Consider the following 19,036-nt stretch of genomic DNA (forward strand, 5'->3'; position numbering starts at 1 on the left):
AGCTTCCTTGGGCAACCCATTCCAGTGCCTCACCACCTTCACGATAAAGAACTTCTTCCTTATATCTGACCTGAACTTCCCCTGTTTAAGTTTGAATTCATTGCCCCTTTTTCTTTTACTACAGTCCCTGATGAAGAGCTCCTCTCCAGCATTCTTGTAGGCCCCCTTCAGCTACTGCTATGAGGTCTCCCCACAGCCTTCTCTTCTCCAGGCTAAACAGCCCCAACTTTCTCAGCATACCTTCATACGGGAGGTGCTCCAGTCTCCTGATCATCCTCGTGGCCCTCCTCTGGACTTGTTCCAACAGTTCCATGTCCTTTTTATGTTGAGGACACCAGAACTGAACACAATACTGCAAGTGAGGTCTCACGAGAGCAGAGTAGAGGGGCAGGATCACCTCCTTTGACCTGCTGGTCATGCTCCTTTTGATGCAGCCCAGGATACGGTTGGCTTTCTGAGCTGCGAGCGCACACTGTGTGTACATTCTTTATATTTTTATTTTAATGTTTTTAATTTTTTCTTCATAGTTTCCTTTATATGCGTACAAACAAAATATATGCCAGAGTAATGCTTGACATTTGGAAATACAAGATAAATCCTTTCAGTGCTGTCTGTCCTTTTAGCTTTCATCATAACCTTCCCATATCCTATACTCAGTTTATTAGGTGCTTGAAATTGAAATCAAATCTCTAAAACCTTAGAAAGCAAGAGTATAATAAGAATTAAGTGGTGTATATGCATTTTCTTGGCTTTAGAAAGCTGTCTATCATTTATTAAATAATATTCCTAGCTCAAATACTTTAATTTTATACAGATGCATAAAACTCAATATTCTTATGTACTTGTATTGCAGGAGTCTATATAATACGCAGAACATACTCAGCAAATAGGGATGAAATTAATCCTAAGATTTTGAAAAGACTAACTGAGGAAGCATTAGAAAAGAAAACAGAAGAAGAAGAAAGGTAAACTATTCCAAATATCTGAACAAGAAAATTCTAGCCTTACTTTGTATTAAACTTATCAGTGCATTTATCAACATAATTTTAGTAAAACAGTACACTAAGATTAGTTATGAGGTACAGGAAATAAGCCAATATGTGTCAATTTTGAGGAATATCTCATTTAGATTAGTAAAGATGGTGGCTGAAGATTCTCTTGCTAAATGCCTTTCATTACTCCAGCCTTTTGATGTCATGAGACAATAGCATTTTAGATTATAAGATATATTTGATTTTTATTTTGTACGACCCAAATTATATTTCAGTTCCCAATGTTATTTTTCCACATCTTTAATGTATCTGCAGCTTCTTTCAGCAGTATTTATGTTAGTCTTAAGAAGAATAATCTTTTACTTACAGAGGAGAAATGCAAGAAAAACCAGTATCAGAGGAAGAACAACCTCTAGGGGCTACTGAGGAGAAAGGTAAAAGTGTGTATAATTTTACTTCTATTTAATCTAATTATGTATTTCAAATCATTTAGCAATTTGTTTTTTATGCAGATTTTACAGTTTTGATTTCCTTTTCACATTCAGCAGGTAGAACAAATTACTTCATATTACTATCTTTGTTTCCTTCACTGATTCAGGTATTCATTTCTATGTATTATTCTTAATCAATGCTACAGAATAGAGATGTGTAGTAAATCAGCCAGCACTGTTGTGCTTTTCAATAAATTAGAAGGACGGGACTCTCTATCTCCTCTTTCTAAGTGGGTTATTAACTGTATTGAAACTTCCTACTCATGTAAAAATCTGTATTTGCTCACAAGTTAGAAAACATTGTTAGAACTTCACCAGTAGCTGATAAGAATCACAAAACTCTGAATTTCTTTGCTCCAAGAAACTCAGCCTGAAGCAATGGAAAGGAATAAAAATTATTTCGGGACTGGCTCTCTTAACTTGCAAGAATTGCTGAGTCTATTAACAACATATGTTATGAATTACTGAATCCAGAAGCTCAGTAGAGTTGGGGCTGCTGAAGCCCCATGTCCCTAGTACCATGCAGTAATGAGTCTGAGCATATCTTCCTATTTCAACTTTCATTCTCTTCTTACGATTATTCATGCTTGTTCCTCCCAATCTACTTTGATCCCTCTTCCTCCTTCCCTTTGGTGCTTTTCAGAAATGCCTCATGATATTATAAGTCTCTCACAATCCCAAACTGCTTTGCTTGGCATCCCCTAATGAATGACTTACCCTGTAGGCCGTAATCACCCTTAACCAGGGAAAGCCTCTCTAGTTGACTCATCTCAGTAGATCTCACCCCCAGACAATGCCTTCATCATCATCATTTAATGGCCTCAAGGTTATGATTGTTCTGCTCAGATTCCTGGAGTATCCCCACCTGTCATTATGCTTCCCCTCCTTTGTGCTTACAGAGCCTTTAATAACATAACCTAACAACATAAAAAAATAACAGAATTATGTGTATTACATGAGGTTTCCCCTCTAATAACAGTATTAATAAAATATTTGGGTAAAGAGTTTCTTACTTTGCTTCTTTCTGTATTGAAAAAAACACATACTATTTTTGTTTAGCCACTCTCTATTTCCTGTAAAGATTCTACTTTTATATCAGGTTTGTGCTATACTTTGTTTCCAGCAATGAAAACATAGCTGTCCTGGGCAGGATTGAATAATCCTTGAGGCACGAGATGTTGGGGGCAGGTCAACTGTCACAAATAGGCTGAATTTTTGAACCTCAGAAAATTCTGTCAGTTGGCTCCAGGTTTAGAACCTCAACAGTCAAAATTAAGTTTCAGGGTTGTACTTTCCTTTTTGTCTTCTTCAAACACTGCTTATTTTCTTAGAAGAATGTTGCTGTCTAATTTAGATCTGCTGTCAAGATGAAATACCATGCGCAACTATCTGTCTCTATGTTAAGAATAGAGACTGTGTAGTTTTTTCTTCCTCTGCTATGGGATATCAAGTTTTCTCCGTCATAGCCTAAATTATCGCCTAAGGCCCAGAGCTGAAATTAGAAATTGAAGGGCATGAATTCCCATTTCCTTCCTCTCTCCCTCCCTCTCTTTTTTTTTTTTTCTTTCTTTCCTTCCTTTTCTTTTCTTTCTTTCTTTCTTTTTCTTTCTTTCTTTCTTTCTTTTTCTTTCTTTCTTTCTTTCTTTCTTTCTTTCTTTCTTTCTTTCTTTCTTTCTTTCTTTCTTTCTTTCTTTCTTTCTTTCTTTCTTTCTTTCTTTCTTTCTTTCTTTCTTTCTTTTTCTTTCTCTTTCTTTTTTTTTCTCTTTCTTTCTTTCTTTCTTTCTTTCTTTCTTTCTCTTTCTTTCTTTCTTTCTTTCTTTCTTTCTTTCTTTCTTTCTTTCTTTCTTTCTCTTTCTTTCTTTCTTTCTTTCTTTCTTTCTTTCTTTCTTTCTTTCTTTCTTTCTTTCTTTCTTTCTTTCTTTCTTTCTTTCTTTCTCTTTCTTTCTTTTTCTCTCTCTCTCTCTTTCTTTCTCTCTTTCTCTCTCTTTCTCTCTTTTTTTTTCTTCCCTCTCAGTAGTGGGGCCCTAAACTGCCATTACTGTCTTCCTTTCAAACATGACATACTGGCTTCTATAGAAAAATATCATGGCTAAGCTTAAGTTGTGTATTGCCAGTATATCTCACATACACTTCCTTTCATTATCCAGGCTGATGTTTATTTTACCTATATATAACAAGGCCGAAGTCATAAATGTGGTATAAGATGGACTGAATTTAATAAATGCTTATAATTTTTAATTGAGTAACATTTAATCTACTCTCTGAAAAAAAAGTACTCTAGCTTTGTAGGTTTTTTTAAATTGCATACAAATTTTCTAAAAAAAAATAAAATCATTATTATTTTTCATTGTTGCTAATAAAACACATAAATCTTCTCCAAAGTGAATGAGTTCTAAAATATTAAATACAAAGGGTTGTACACAGATACTCTATTATCTCTGTCTCAAACAACAAAGTTCATCCTGGTTTTGAACATCTAACTCATTTTGATATGAGTACATCAAAACAATTATTAATGAGAGAAGTAATATCATATACACAGTTGTGCTCTTAACACGTGCTAAGTCCTTGTTCAGAGAAAATCATGTTTTCCTACGCCTACAACTGATTTCAATAATCAAATACTGACTCACCAAAACACTTTAGTCATACTGCTCTTAGCCTGACAACAGTTTTATTTCACATGTGCCATCAGCACATTTGACTGCAGCTTTTCTCCCATGTGACATATCTTTACAAAAATATAAATGAATGCTATGTTCACAGTTTTGGGAGCTTTTATATAGCAGTTATGATATATAAAATGAAAACTCAGAATAATACTCCAGAGCTCAAATCATACTCTTTTGATGTGTCATGTGTCATATAATACAGGAATCACAGAATTGTTAGGGTTGGGAGGGACCTCTGTAGATCATCTACTCCAAACCTCCTGCCAAGGCAGGGTCTATTCTATTCTATATAAATAAATGTGCATTTCAATAATTGCAATTTATGTAACATCAGTGGGACATTGAAGTAGCTGGGATTGCTTCAGGACTGAACATAACCAAATTTATAATAGCATTTGTACTTAAAAGGAAAAAGTGGTTCCAGTAATGAGGTACTTACACTTGTCTTAATGAGAATAAAAGTAAATGGTGAAGGAGACTGGATAAATTTAACAAATGTATTTTGAGTAGGATGCTAAGTTCAGTGGTGAAAATGTCTATTGAAGGTACACGAAACAATGGTATTTGGTAACTCTTGCTTGCAGTGTCTAGCTGAATATTATAGCCACATATCTTTTTTCATGTCCCTTCACACAATTATTCTGAGCTTAAATTATTTTCAGGAATTTCCTAGTGTATTTAAACATTTTTGCAGCAGCTTTGTGTGTGTATGAATTTATTTGTGCTAGGAGACAACTATATGACTTCATGAAAATATATTTCAGGTATTATGGAGAGTTACACAACTTTAGGTAGATCTGTGATTTCACTCCAATCTGGCTGAAGTAAAACCTGGCATATTTATTTCTTGACATGTTTCAGCAATAAAATATCCCATGAAATTGATCTTGTCCATTAAAGCAAACAGTTGTCATGGTTTAAGACTTTATTTTCTGTACTTTGTCAGTCCTGCTTTTCTGCCAGAGATTACGCCTTTCTTACAGCAAACTCAACTGGAGCACATTTGCCTACACCTCAGTAGCTCAGGGTGTGTGTTAGTACAAACCCATCTTCACTCATGTCTCTCCTGCTACTCTTGCTCTTTGAGCAGAAGTTCTTGCAAGAAGTAATGTGTAGGTGGAGCTGATGATTTCCACTGTCGCCTCCCATGCTTGTCTTTCACAGATTTTGATATCAATATTTGCTCTAAACACTTTAATATTGATAACCCCACTCCCTTTCTCATATTACAGATGGTGGAGGGTTGAATCAATACCTATCTCTTGAGCTCATATGTTCTTTCTTTTTTATTTTTATCATTGTGTTAAATTCAGTAAGATATTTTAAACAACAACAAAAAAGAATTTTTTGACAAATTGGCAAATGAAAAAGAAAAATAAAAATTAAACCTGTACATGTTGGGACATTTCCTTTTTAGGCTTGAAGAGTGATGCTTTTTGGAATCAATTGTAATTATAACATTGACCAGGCAATTAATGTGTGCTCAGTCCTGCAGCCTCTTCAGAGGCTTATATTTTCTTTGTTTTAGTTCATTGGTTTCAATCCTGATTTGTGGTTTGTGGTTTTTCCTCCTCTAACTGGAGGCTTTTCAGTGAGAGGGTTTGAACAAGGATAGTTTATTAATTTACAAACAAGGGATCGCAAGCTCGTACTACAAACTTCAAATCAAGCTGTAGGGATATTAATTTCACAGTTTGTTCAGTTTTTGTGCAAAGTTGCATGATCTTCAAAACCATTTTCAGCCCCCCTTTGTAAGCCAGATATCACAATTACATTCAAATGCCTGTGATGACAGCATTTTAGGCAGCAAAATTTCAAAATTTAAACCAGAAAGGTTATGAACAACTTTATCAATTAGATCCCAAATACTTTCACTTCTTAAATTTTTTTAGTCTCTCATTCAGAGAAATAAAGGCTAAGAGATATTGGTTTAGTACAGCTTGCAGAAGAAAAGAACAAAACCCTATAATCAGAGCCATCAGCTGTATTATCATTCCTTTACCCTAACTTTTTTATTTTAAAGAAGTTTATCATGGAATAGTCAGATTCAAGTTATTTAAACACTTATAAATGCAATTAAACATGCAGTGCATGTTGTTGTTGTTTCATGTTAAAAATAATGAACCAGGTATTTGCACTTTGAAAAAACCCAACAAAATCCCACTATTGCATCTACTGCCTAAATACCAAATTAATAAATGTCTACAGAGATCTAAGGAAATAACAAAGTGAGAACTGCTGAAATTTCAGGTTGACATAACCTCTTCAGAAATCCATGAGCACTCTCTACAGGATGAAGTGATAAGGGAAGGAAATCGGAAGGAGAAAAGACTTTAAAAAGTCATTGTCATGGGCTATGTAGAAGGTAGGAAAAAATGTAGAAAAAAAAATAGAAAGAAGAAAATACCAGGAAAAAATGGGGGGGGGGGTGTGTGGTGTGTGTGAAATAATCACATTGCAGTATTCACAACACCTACCTGTGGTTTTTACAAACTCCTGTCCTACAGACCATTTCTAAATTTATATCATATGTACATTAATCAGAAATTAGTAGTCCATTCACTGTGGCAAGGGATCTTGGGAAAAAATGGGACTGAATGAATTTTAACTTTGGATGTAAATGATTATTTACCTGTATTTTCCTTAGTCATCCATTGTCCTGCTAACAGCTTGCTAGATTTCACATGAAGTCATGTGTACGTCTGTTTGGTGTAAGGCAAAATTGTGCAGCACATGGAACTCCATAAAACCAAAAGCTAATGAAAAGATAAACAAAATCCTATAGTATCATTCTCTCAGAAAACATTTTTAAGGCAACTCATCTTTAATGGAGACTGTTTTCTTTTTTAAAATATGCAGTTTAGCTTTTATCTACTAGAATGTTTAGAATATGTTAAAGTCCAGAAGATAAATAAATCCAACATAAAAGTTTTATTTTAAATTGCAAGTTGTTAAATATACACATTTTTATGCTTTAGAAAGAGTCAGTTTCATCTGTAAAATGAACTTTTTTATTTCCCCAAACACCATAAATCAGCACACACTGAAAAGTTTGTCTCCTAAGTACATTTCACTGTAATAAGCTAAAAATTATTTGGCAGCATTTAAAAAAATGTAATGAAAAGCCTGTATAAACAAGCTACATGGCCTGTTTCAAAAAGACAAATGAAAATACATTCATAATGAAATACATATCAGTTCCAAGGAATGGAAGTGTCACTGTTATGCTACATTTTGCCTTTCTGTTTATTTTGATAGCTAAGCTCTAATGAAGAAGACGTGCTGGCTTCTTGTCTTTCTCAGCTTTGGCAGGGTTTGAGAGGGGAGGAAAGAAGGATTTTTTCATCTTTTTTGTTGCTGAGTATGGACTGAGGGCAGAACAAGTCATATCTAATACTAGCAGAACACTCAAAAAAAAGATATTAAAGCCTTTCATTCCCCAGAAACTCACTTGGAGAATGTGGGGGCAGAAAGCCTTTGAGGATTTTTTGTCTCTATGGTAACTATGCTCGGTAATGGCAAAGAAGACACAGAGCAAAATAATATGAGAGACTGCAATGTAGGCATTCTCTGTGAAAGCTCCAGATTGAGGGCTGGAGAGGATTGTTTTCTATCACCTCTGTGATAAGGAAAAGAAATTGCAAACAACACTGTTAGATCAAGCACCAGTGCCTCTGAAGGAATCGTGTTTGCATTTTTAGATCCTTTTATTTTTAAATCATTACTGTCTTTTCAAGTATTTTTCTTGACTATGCTTCTTATTTCTTTGAAAGTATCATCTCACCATAAATCACCTCTGGAAGGAGAATTATTATAACTTGTATCTAGTGGCAAAGGTACAGCTGCCTTACTTACTTACTTAAAAGTATTTTCAGTATCTTTAGCCCCCGAGACCCAGTTTGAAACAAACCGTATGCCGGAAAAGCAACATTTTTGTCATAATAAGATTCAATACCTAAACCAAACCAAATAAAATTTGAGTTGTCCATTTTGGGGGTTGTTCCTTTTCCCTAAGAATGTAATCCTTTTCTCTTTTGTACTTCACCCTCTTTCCAGGGGAAAGTTTCTCCAGTTCCCTTAGACCTGTATAATCTATTTAAAAGCTCCATAAGTATGCAATAATGCAGTAATGATTGTAAGTATGCAATAACGCTGCTGGGTACGTTTCCTTAAACAAGAAAGGTACTATGTTGTAATTTTGTGTCTAGAGGATCCGGGTTGGAACATGTGCGAGTCCACCATTTACTAAGTATGGGCTGTCAGGAGTGTTGTAACATGAATTGCGTGCCTGAGATTAGGTTCATATAGGAAGCACTCTATTGAATGGATTCATTACCATGTTCAATATTCTGCCTCAGACAATGTCAAATATTCATTTAAACCCATCATTCTCCCTGTGTGTTTCCAAAGTTCCGTGACCTACTCAGAACTGAGAGTTTTTAAAGGGCAGGATTATAAAAGACGACCTGGCTAGACGCAGACAGCACGTGTTACCATCTTGCATACATTATTGTTTTGAATAGGACTGTGGTTCACAAGGTAGCGCATGTGATTTCTACAGTGTGAATGTGCCAGGGATAGCACGTGCCAAAAAATAAAAGCAGCTCACATAACCTGGTTATTAATGTATCCTTTGCTTATTTTCTTAAAATCTGTGTTCCTAATATAACCATCATTTCATAACACATTAGAACTGCCCAAAATTAAGCGGGTTTTACCTGGCTACCTCTCTGTCTCATTTGGAATACATCACTACTGAATATAACATACTTAATTGTACCATTTGCACAACATCTTTTAATGGACATAAAAAGGAAGGTATTTTCATGTTCCTATTTAGAATTATGGCAAGAGACATAACTTTCATTGCATGGGAAAACTAATATGATATATATAGAATGAATGTGTAATTTAGTAAAATGCAAATATTAATAAAAATTTTCAAGAAAAAATAATTTATAATTTAAGATCAGACTACTTTTCAGTTTTCAAAGAGTTTCTGCTTAATGATATGCAGTTTTGCACTTCTGGTTTATGTTTTGACTAATAATCTTTCAAATAGAAAGAAGGTTAGCCACCAAGTTGTGAGTCTAATAGCTGTGTACTGGGCACTGGGCACCTGAGACAAGGGTGTGCTGAGGCCAGGCTGGGATGGCAGCCCATGAGTGGGCACAGCTCAGCAGAGCCTGTGGCCAGGCAGGGCTGTGGGGTGCTGGAGACCAGCCCTGATGCAGCATTGCTGGGGCAGGAGCTGACGGCCCTGGGGGCTGACATGGGGTCTTGGGGTGTGGGTGGGTGGGGGGAGCCCCAGGGACCTGAGCAGTGACAGCTATGCCCAGGGGCATCTTCAGGTCCCTAAGCCAGTGTATCAGTTGCCATAGAAGGCCTGCTTTATTTCAAATCTCAAGTTTATCACATACATAGTAGAGGTAAATGGGGGTATTTAGAGAATAAAAGTTTCATCCTCTTAAGTGGAAGAGTCAAATTCTTAAGTACACTTAAATATCTAGAAATTTCCTGTATTTCTAGAGGGCTACACATTAAGACCCAGACTCAAAAGGAGATGTAGACATTTCAGTGCTCAAAACTGCTATGCTAACTTTGAAGTGTCTGGCTTCATATGTGGAATTAAGAGTTGTAGAAATAGGCACAACAAGTAGCAAACTAGCAAAGGGCCAGCCTTAGTGAGCCGTGAAGGAATGTTAAGAGGAGGGCACATAATTGAAACCCTGTACATTTCTAAATTTGGCCAAGGGCAAAAGAAGTCTAGGTCTTTGGCAATTAACTCACTGGAGGCAGGGCAGGGGCTTGCTTTCTTCTAGAAGATAGTAGTGTTGCTGACGTTTGATGTAAAAGCCATCCAAGTCATAAAAACTTCCTAGATGTGTTCCTTGTCCTGCAGATGCTCACATAGCCAAGCTGCTATTGATGCTTCCAGGCAATGCTTTAGTTGGTAGCGTGTTAGACAAAAGTTAGGCAAATCTATACTCTGACCATTATGACCAGACCTGCCAAATCTGACTGGTACCTCATCACTGAAATCCAGCTACGTTGTACTTGCTACTAGCATTTTTTGATCTGGCTCTGTTTTGGGAATTTAAATGTGGCATTTGTGTATTTCTTCAACAATAGACGAGAAGATTGAGAGCCATTCAGCTCTGAGAGGAAATAATAGTTTTCTTAAAGAAGTAAATTGTAACATAGCAATCTAACTTCATGAGCCAGAAAACTTGTTTAGGTTTTTCAGGTTGGGGCAAACTCAAAATGAATGTTTCAGTGCTGCAATTTCACATAGTGAGCATTAGCTGCTTAATGCCAGGGAGTAGCCATATACCACGGGTTTTTTAATGTTTTTAAGAAAATGGTCAAAGCTTTTAACACACAAGGCATTATGTAAGGTTCTCCTTTTTTTGGTGTAGGAAATTATAAAAGGAAAACGAGTACTAATGGTCCTTTTTTGTAAAAATCAGCAAAAGTTCATTGGATTAGACTGAACCTGTTGTTGCTTGTGTCAAAATCTGTTCCTGCTCTTTCAAATTCAAAACAAGACAGAAACAAGAGGAGAGGGAAATTATAGCAAAGTAGAAAATCACTCCATCCGCTGTTCAAGCTCTTTCTTGCAGCTTTCTTTCTGGTAAGAGACAAACACAGCATACACTGTGAGTCCTGAAAACTTACAGTAATTTCAGACTATTAAAATTACTGCTCTCAACTGCTTTTCTGTCTGACAGCACTGATACACAATAATTAAACAGAACACAACAGAAAACTGATGAGAAAAATAAGAAAATCAGGATTGAACATTACATGCGTGCAGGGAATGGGAATAGCAGTATAATTTTAAGGCAGATATAGTGCATAATTTATGCCATTATGTGGTGTAAACTTTTTTATTACACATGTATAACCAAGTTGTCTCTAAATACGTAACAGATCACTTCTTCATTAATTTCTGTACATTTATAACAATGCACAATTGGAAAGGTGCGTTCATAACTCTTATGAGGCCTGGTTTAGTGGTTAAATCACACAAATGAGGCTTGAAAGTCAGAAGAAATGAATTCCCTTTTTCAATTATTTTGCAGACTTGGTTGTGAAATGGAAGTACCCCAGTTCTCTGAATAAATAGATCTAGATTTCAAGCTGTTTAACATCGACAGTTTCCGTTTCATATTACTGGCAAAAGTTTGTCAGCATCTCTGCAAAGGTGAAATCTGTTATCCAGGAATTGAGACATTCCCATCACAGATCACTTTTAAAATGTGGATCATAAGATTTGTCTACCTGTCATAGACTCATAGAATAGTTTGGGTTGGAAGGGACCTTTAAAGGTCATCTAGTTCAGAGCTCTGTCCATTCTTACTTTGCGTGTTTCCAGAGATGAGGCATCTACCACCTTTCTGGGCAAACTGTTGCAGTGTTTCACCACCCTCACTGTAAAAAATGCCTTCCTTATATCCAGTCTAAATCTGCCCTTTTTTAGTTTAAAACCATTGCACTTTGCCCTGTCACAGCTCTTCACATTCTATCTATTTTTTTATATGGTCTACCCCTCCTTCCTCTCCTGTCCCTTCTAAACAGCTTATAGCCATTGATAGATGTCAGCCTTGTCACCTTCTTAGAGGAACACCCCTTAATTCCTTTGAGGTATTTCACAAGTGTTTCCCTATTGGATCCTATTACCTCAGGAGCTGCTGGCCCATCTCTGTAAGACTTCAAATGTACTCCAGTGTAGCCAGCACATCTCAGAGCAATAGGCTGAGGGCCCTCACTAGCACCCCATCCCTCTAACCTTGGTGCATCATTCCACACCTTGTCACAAGCAAGCTTGGTATTATTCCACTCCCCCTTCAAGTCTAGTTTAAAGCTCTGCAATAAGCCCTTCTAGGTCATGAGCAAAGATCTTCTTCACTTTTTTGAGGAAGATGAATCCCATCTGATGTCAGCAAGCCTGGTGCCATGTAGGTCATCCCATTATCAAAAAACCCAAAACTGTGGTGGTGACACCAGACACAGAGCCATGTATTAATAGACTGCATGTATCTGTTTCTTCCAATGTTGCTGCCTGCAACAGGAAAGAGAGGGGATGCTCCAAATTCCCTTACCAACCATCCCAAGGCCCTGAAGTCACCCTTGGACTATGTGTTGCTGCTTCATTGCCACCTGTATGGAAGAGCATCAATATGAAATAGTCTGAGGCTTGGCTTGGAAGTTTCCTAGTGATGCCTTTAACCAGGGCCTCAGGGAGGCAGCAGACTTCCTTAAGAGGAGGGTCTTTCAGGCATAAGTTGTCATTTGTGTAAGAACCCTTATATTGCATAAGTTAGCGTTCTGGCTCACTGCTTTGCCTTTATCAATTTAGGACTTCAGTCTTTGATACTATCCTTCATATCCTTGACATTTACACTGAAGTGGTCTTCTTTGTTTCATCCCTTCTTTTTCCTTTCTCTCCTAAATTTTGTATTTTCTCTGTGATTTTGCTGTGTTGGCCCTTATATATCTGTGTGCCTTTGAGTAAATGAAGGTTTAATTCTGTATATTGAGATCTTATACTGAAGAGAAAACATACCTAGTAGTATGTATTATTCTATTCAAGTAAAGAGAACATGCTGCATTTGAAATATGTGTTAGGTACCTAACATGCAACCTGAACACTCCACAACAGCTTCAGTAACTGAACCTGAAGCAGGTCAGAACATGAAGTTGCTTCTTTGCACTGTGTGTTAGTTTTCCTACTCTATTTCTATCTGTACTGGCACATTCCAGATGAGGCATGACCATATGATGCCCTGTCAATAACTGTTCATGATTAAATTTTAATTTTTAAATCAATGTATATTCCTTCTATTTCTTTGCGGAAGGAGTCATATTTATTTGGGTGGCGATTTAAATAACCATATGCAAAAGTAATCTGACCTTGTATATACTGCATCAACATAATGAATTTGGCATTTTTAAAGTATCTTTGTAAACTGGTAATATAATAATTCATAATTATGGGGGAGGGAAGGAAGCAGCATTAAAAAAAAAAAAAGCCACCGTAGTTGAGGAAAAAAATAATAAACCTAAAACATAATGCGGCATTGCCTTGTATATACCATTTGATTTTCAGAAATCATACTACCTGAGTTTACAGAGGATGATCTTCTAGACATGCCAGAAATGGAAACAGTTAGAAAGAAGATTGACCTTTTCATGAATGACTGGAAAACAGTGGAGTCAGTGATCAAGCAGTCATCTCTAATTCAGGTTGCTGGTTTAGAGATTGCTAAGCAAACTCCAGAAAGTCTGCTTAATCAAACTGTGCTGGTTATGGAAAGTAAGTAACACTGTTTATGTGATTTACACTTCACCTAACAAGAGGGATTTTGGAGAGCTTGTATGATGAATATGTTGGGTGTAGCTTATACTCAGTTCTGTATTACTAACATGTAATGGGAACAGGACATGCTGTGTTATGTGGGCAAGCTGAAAAGCACACAGCCAGCCTTTAAGACATAGGAAAAGTGGGGAATACATATATATTTAATATATATATATGTGACTCTACACATAGGTATGTATAGCTCCCTAAACATTCTGACAATGCAGTTTCCCAGTTACTTGTGTCTGTTTATGTCAGGATACTGTTTTGAGAAATGAACAGACAACAAAAGTTAATTAATGTACAGTATTCGTTTGAGCCAGTGAGACTTTCAGGGTATGTAATAATCTAATTACCCATCTGCCTAGACTGTGTTTCAAGACTGGATTTTTTGTGGTATTGATACTTTTTTTTTTTTTGCCAGTTACCTTTCTTCACCTGTGTTCTCAAATCTCTAATCATTTTGAGTACCTGCTAAATAATATTACATTTTTTCTATCATTACTACAATGCAAGTGGTTTATTAACCAAAACATCTGTTGTGCTAGCTTTATAATAAAATAAAATCTGACTGAGGACTTTCCCCAATGAACAAAATTTAAAAAAAAAACCCTGTTGCAAACAGTAATGGCACTGTGTGTGTTTGTATAACTTCTGTACTATAAGTTCCTGTTGAAAATACCAATTTACTTCAACCAAAACCAACCAGTAGAATTTCCATTTTGGAGGAAGCAACATATTGATTCCTACATCCAGAGATAACAATTTGTTCTCTGAGTAGGAGAAATGCAATATACAGTTGGCATGATTTGCTTATTTTATGGGCAAAGAGAATATATTCTGCCATAGCCAAATGAAAAATATTGAAACAGAAAAAAAATAATTTAAAATTAACCTTTTTCAGAACCTTTTAAATATCATGGTTGGGAATTATCTGCTGAAGACTTAGATGAGGAAGCAGAAGATCTGGCTGCAGAAAGTGAAGATGAAGAAGCTGAAGAAGAGGAAAATGAGAATGAAGTAAGGATGCTGGCTTTGTCTGTTTATACTTTTATTTTAACTCATTTATTTCCAGTTTCAGCATAATGTATGAACTAGTTTTAGCCTTCCTACAGAATAAATACTGTCATATGCTTCAAGAACACTTTCCTTGTATTCCTATGTTCTGGCTGATAGGAGTTTTACTCCAGCAAGAATCATAAATACCCATGCTAACAGACAGAATGAATGTACAGGTGACAACGAGAGGGGGTATCAGAGAAAGAAATGTGAACTTTGATTTCTGACAACTAACAATAATTCTGTGAGACATCACGTAAGCATCAGAAGAAGCAGAGTCCTAATGCGCAATCCTCTGTTTTATCTCAGCTATTGATAATTTTTCAACACCCACTTTAATGACATTAAAGTTCTAGCTTTGTCTTTCTTTCATTCTTATCCCATACTGGAAAAGTCCCATCCCCGAATTTAACAGTACAGCATATCCATATATTGTACTAGAGCAGTATTGAGTAGATTTTTTAGAAATTATTTTTATTGGACAAGTCATCTGTCTTCACAATACCAGCTCTTTGCCTTTTCTAAGGAGGTCTACTTATGCATGTGTAGCAGCAACAGAAAATGAGTTTCAAGAACATAGCAGGAAGAGATTTTATCACAGATAGTTCTAGCCTAATTTTGGTCTTTAACAGCTACCTATGATATAATTTCAAACTTAAAAAGGTCATTCTTTTCTCACTGGGTTGGGCAGTTTTGTATTCTAACTCTGAATCTAAATAGTGTGTATTTTCATTTACTTATATTCATAGACTTACAAACTCCCTTGAGAACATCATTCTCATTCAATGCTCAGCTGCTGTATTTGACATTGCTTAATCTGGTCTACCTAAAATCTAAGTGAACTACTGAATTCAAACAGTTGTTTTTTTTTTAATTTCATAATATTTTCAGGATGAAGAACACATTAAGGAAAAGAAAAGGCACATGGGAGACACAAAACACTTCTGTCCAGTCAGTCTGAAAGAGAACTTTGTGCTTTACCCAGGACTCTATGATCAGGCAGCTAAATATCAAGAAAAGATGTATTACTTTTCAACTCCAGAGTGCAAAGATAAGTTTTTGAAGAACCCTGAGGAATATGTGGCTCACAATGAACCAATACAAGTGAGAATTTTCAAAATTGCTTGAAGTAAATAACATTAAAATCACTATTTTCCATTTTCATTTAGAATGGTTTATTATTGTTGAGGTTTTTTTTCTAGGTAATAATAAAATATCAGGCAAGTCCTTGAAACAAATACAACTTCCTTAGTGACTTTTTAGTGTACGCATAAATTCACACATTGAATAATGATGCAAATAAAGCAGAAAAGAGAGAAAGATTATAAAGGCTTACAATAATCCTAAAATGTGATTAAAAAAATCACACATACTGGGGGTATGGGGGTTTTTTACTATCTTTAAGGGTTTTTTTTGGGGGGGGGAGCTGGGGCTTTGTAAGGGGAAGAAAGCTAAAGAAGGGAAGATTCACCAGAATTGTCTAATGAAACTACATTTTTACCTACTGGCATCGACTGCCATAGTGTATTTGTTCAGTATTTCCAGTGAGCAGGTAATCTGTTTGGAACATCAACAAAAAGCCTGGAACAAATAAAATGCAAAATTGTATGACAGGATTTGATGTAATTTTTATGATATTTTGAAATTGAAAAACAGTGGGGGGTGCACTCCAAATCGTTAGAATATATTTCAATTTTTTCCTATAGGCTCCTCCATTACGAGTGTGCTTAATTGGGGCTCATGGAGCAGGTAAAACTATTTGTGCACGACAGGTAGCAGACAAATTGGGCATTTTCCATATTCAGTTTGAAGCATATCTACGGGAATTGATCCTACCCAAAACTAAAGTGAAAGTTGGACCCCATTTTGATGAAGAACCTGAAGAAGACGACAATAAAATACTAATGCTATCACAGGAACTGGAAGACTTTTCTCAGGCCATGACTAAAACCGAAAAAACTAAAAAAAGCAAACAGGTAATGATCTGATCTTTTTATGTCCATACACAAAATATCCATTTTCAGGCTACAATTGGAATTTCCTATAAAATTCTTGTTTGAATAAAAATCACTTATGTTAAATTATTTACTTGATAAAATTTTGAAACACTAGTTCTTGACAATGTTTTCTTTTGAATGCCACAAACATTCTTCAAAATATTTTCAAGACTTATGTATAGGGATTTTCCTAAATAGTACAGATGGGTGCTAAATGGGGCAAAAGAAGAAAAATAGAGATAAAAAAAATAAAACGAAAGTCAGAATGATAATGTGAAGGTAAATATTTCAGTGTTTGTAACAGGGTGAGATAGTAATTTTTAATACAGTAGGTTCTGTAATCTGGACTGTAGTGTTGTCTTTGCATATTGACCGTAAAGTTTCAAACCAGAGAAAGCTCTTAGGTAGCATAAAATATGTCATGTAGTTGAAAAAACTCTTCCAAATACCTGGATATTCATGATACTGATTAAGTAACTAATGATAGTTTTCAGAAAATTAGGTTGAATACTCGTTCAAAATAGTTCTAAACATACATTCTAAACCCAGTCTCTTACAGGGTGTAATTTCCTTGAACAATAAACATTTACGTAAATGTTTATCAGGAGAGAGTGATTTCTTGTATTAGACAGTGATTTATTGGGAAAACCAAAGGTTTCAATGCAAATTAATTCATCTTTATATAGCAATGGATGTGATAAAAGCTGTTATTGTTTGGAGAAGTCTCAGCACAGGTACACAGCATATAAATCTTTCAATTTAAAATCTACCTCTTCAACAATACAAGTAAGGGTTTATCCAACTTGCAAAGCTTCAGGAAGAAAGAAGTTTCTGCACCACATTCTAAGAGGCTTTTTTTCCCCCTTTTTTTCTCCTAATACCTGCCATGTAGAATGTCTTTGATGACTACTAACTTAAATGAACATGAATAGGATCAAATTTGGGATTGTTTATGTAATTTGGACATACACAAGTCAATGGGATGCATTCACAGGTGCCGAGGAAGATGCCAAAGGTGCATTCAAGGCCACTCTCTATTGTCTTGAAAAGCAGGGGAGGTCCCTGAGAGCTGGAAGATTAGGATTCCTCCTGAAATAATGCAAGAGCAGGTAATACTGGAAGCAAATGCTTCAATACAGACGGAGTATGGAGCAAAATCATGGATGTCAGCACAAAAATTCAGCTTTTCATCAGTTAAATGTAAGAGGAGGTTCTTTTGCCAAAAATACGGCAAGTGTTCCTGGCAGTAATGATTATGGCTGGCTCTCACTGAGCTTTATTTTTTGGGGCATCAATACGTGTCTTACATAAAGGCATTTCTGTTAGTATTTTTTCCTCATCTTTTTATCTGCTGGTAAATATTCTTCTACACTAGTATCTTTTTCTCAAAATTCTTGTAAAGTGCTTTTATCTGATGGCACTACCAAAGCACAGCTGATGCAATTTGAATTTAGAAACCCATTCACTGGTCTACGCACAGAACTCTAGTGGATCATTTCCAAGGCTGTGGACTCCCTAAGCATTTCTCTGAGTACAACTACTACTACTGTCCAACTATCCAGTTTTTCACCTACCCATTACTTCTCCAAAATGTCATTTAATTTCATGTGTATCATTCTCTTTCATTTTGGCACAAGGCACTAGAAGCATATCTATCAAAGCTTAAGGTAAAGGTCAGCTATAATATTCAAAGCAAAAATACTAAAGGCACAGAAAACATACCATGCAGTCTGGGAAGTTTAGCAAGAAGATATCATGCTGGTTGTTTTAGTATGTGTCAACCAAAACCTTCACAACACTGACAGGTCTGGGGTGCAACCTTGCTCTTTGAACCACTTCTGTGTGGGGTGTTCTCTTTCCTGTACCAGGAATATGCATCTTGTGTGTCTTGTCTTCTATCAGCTAGCTACAAATGCCATTTCAAGAGCTCATCTGCTCTTGTGATAAGTGTCAGTGGTACATATGGCTTTTACTGTTTTCTCTCACTTCACACATTTCCTTCAAGATGTCTCTGTGTTACAGATCTGGCTAACACTTTGCCTGCTTAGGTATCTGTTATGACCACTAACATTTTTTAGTATGTATGCTGTGTCAGGCACTAGACAAAATACTACTCATATACATGCTACATTAGACCGTGGCTTCCAGCATATTCTCAAGTTCTTTTGGCTACATTATCAGAATAGATGTCAAGCGCAGGAATTCTTACTCAGACATGTCCTTGCATCAAGCAGTTCCCTACAGTCACTTTGAGGGTTCTTGGATCTTTTGATCATTTGGATCTTTTTGTTAAAAAGGGTTATTCCTTTATTTTCTGACAGGTTATGCTAACAAATTCTTGAGCAATTTGGGCTAATATGAGTACTACTTAGGGAAAGGACAGCAGAACTTCATAATAAATGCTCAAAAGAATGTCAGGGGACAAATCCATTTGCTGAGACGTACAGGAGAATACCTAGCT

The 19,036-nt window shown here is 36.0% G+C and overlaps 1 protein-coding gene across 1 annotated transcript in view; it reads left to right on the forward strand.

Annotated features, from left to right (window-relative positions):
* Positions 1–19,036, forward strand: part of AK9 (adenylate kinase 9) — a 72,490-nt gene that overhangs the window by 30,840 nt on the left and 22,614 nt on the right. Inside the window, exons 16-22 of the mRNA XM_061460167.1 lie at positions 854–965; positions 1,362–1,432; positions 13,268–13,474; positions 14,424–14,539; positions 15,105–15,107; positions 15,470–15,682; positions 16,285–16,554. Of these exons, the coding sequence (XP_061316151.1) occupies positions 854–965; positions 1,362–1,432; positions 13,268–13,474; positions 14,424–14,539; positions 15,105–15,107; positions 15,470–15,682; positions 16,285–16,554 (992 nt within the window). The remainder of the gene's footprint in view (positions 1–853; positions 966–1,361; positions 1,433–13,267; positions 13,475–14,423; positions 14,540–15,104; positions 15,108–15,469; positions 15,683–16,284; positions 16,555–19,036) is intronic.

The sequence above is a fragment of the Pezoporus flaviventris genome, unplaced genomic scaffold, assembly GCF_033815535.1.
Source record: "Pezoporus flaviventris isolate CSIRO_AGI_PZ_B2104156 unplaced genomic scaffold, CSIRO_AGI_Pfla_v1 ptg000031l, whole genome shotgun sequence".
NCBI classification, from domain to species: Eukaryota; Metazoa; Chordata; class Aves; order Psittaciformes; family Psittacidae; genus Pezoporus; species Pezoporus flaviventris.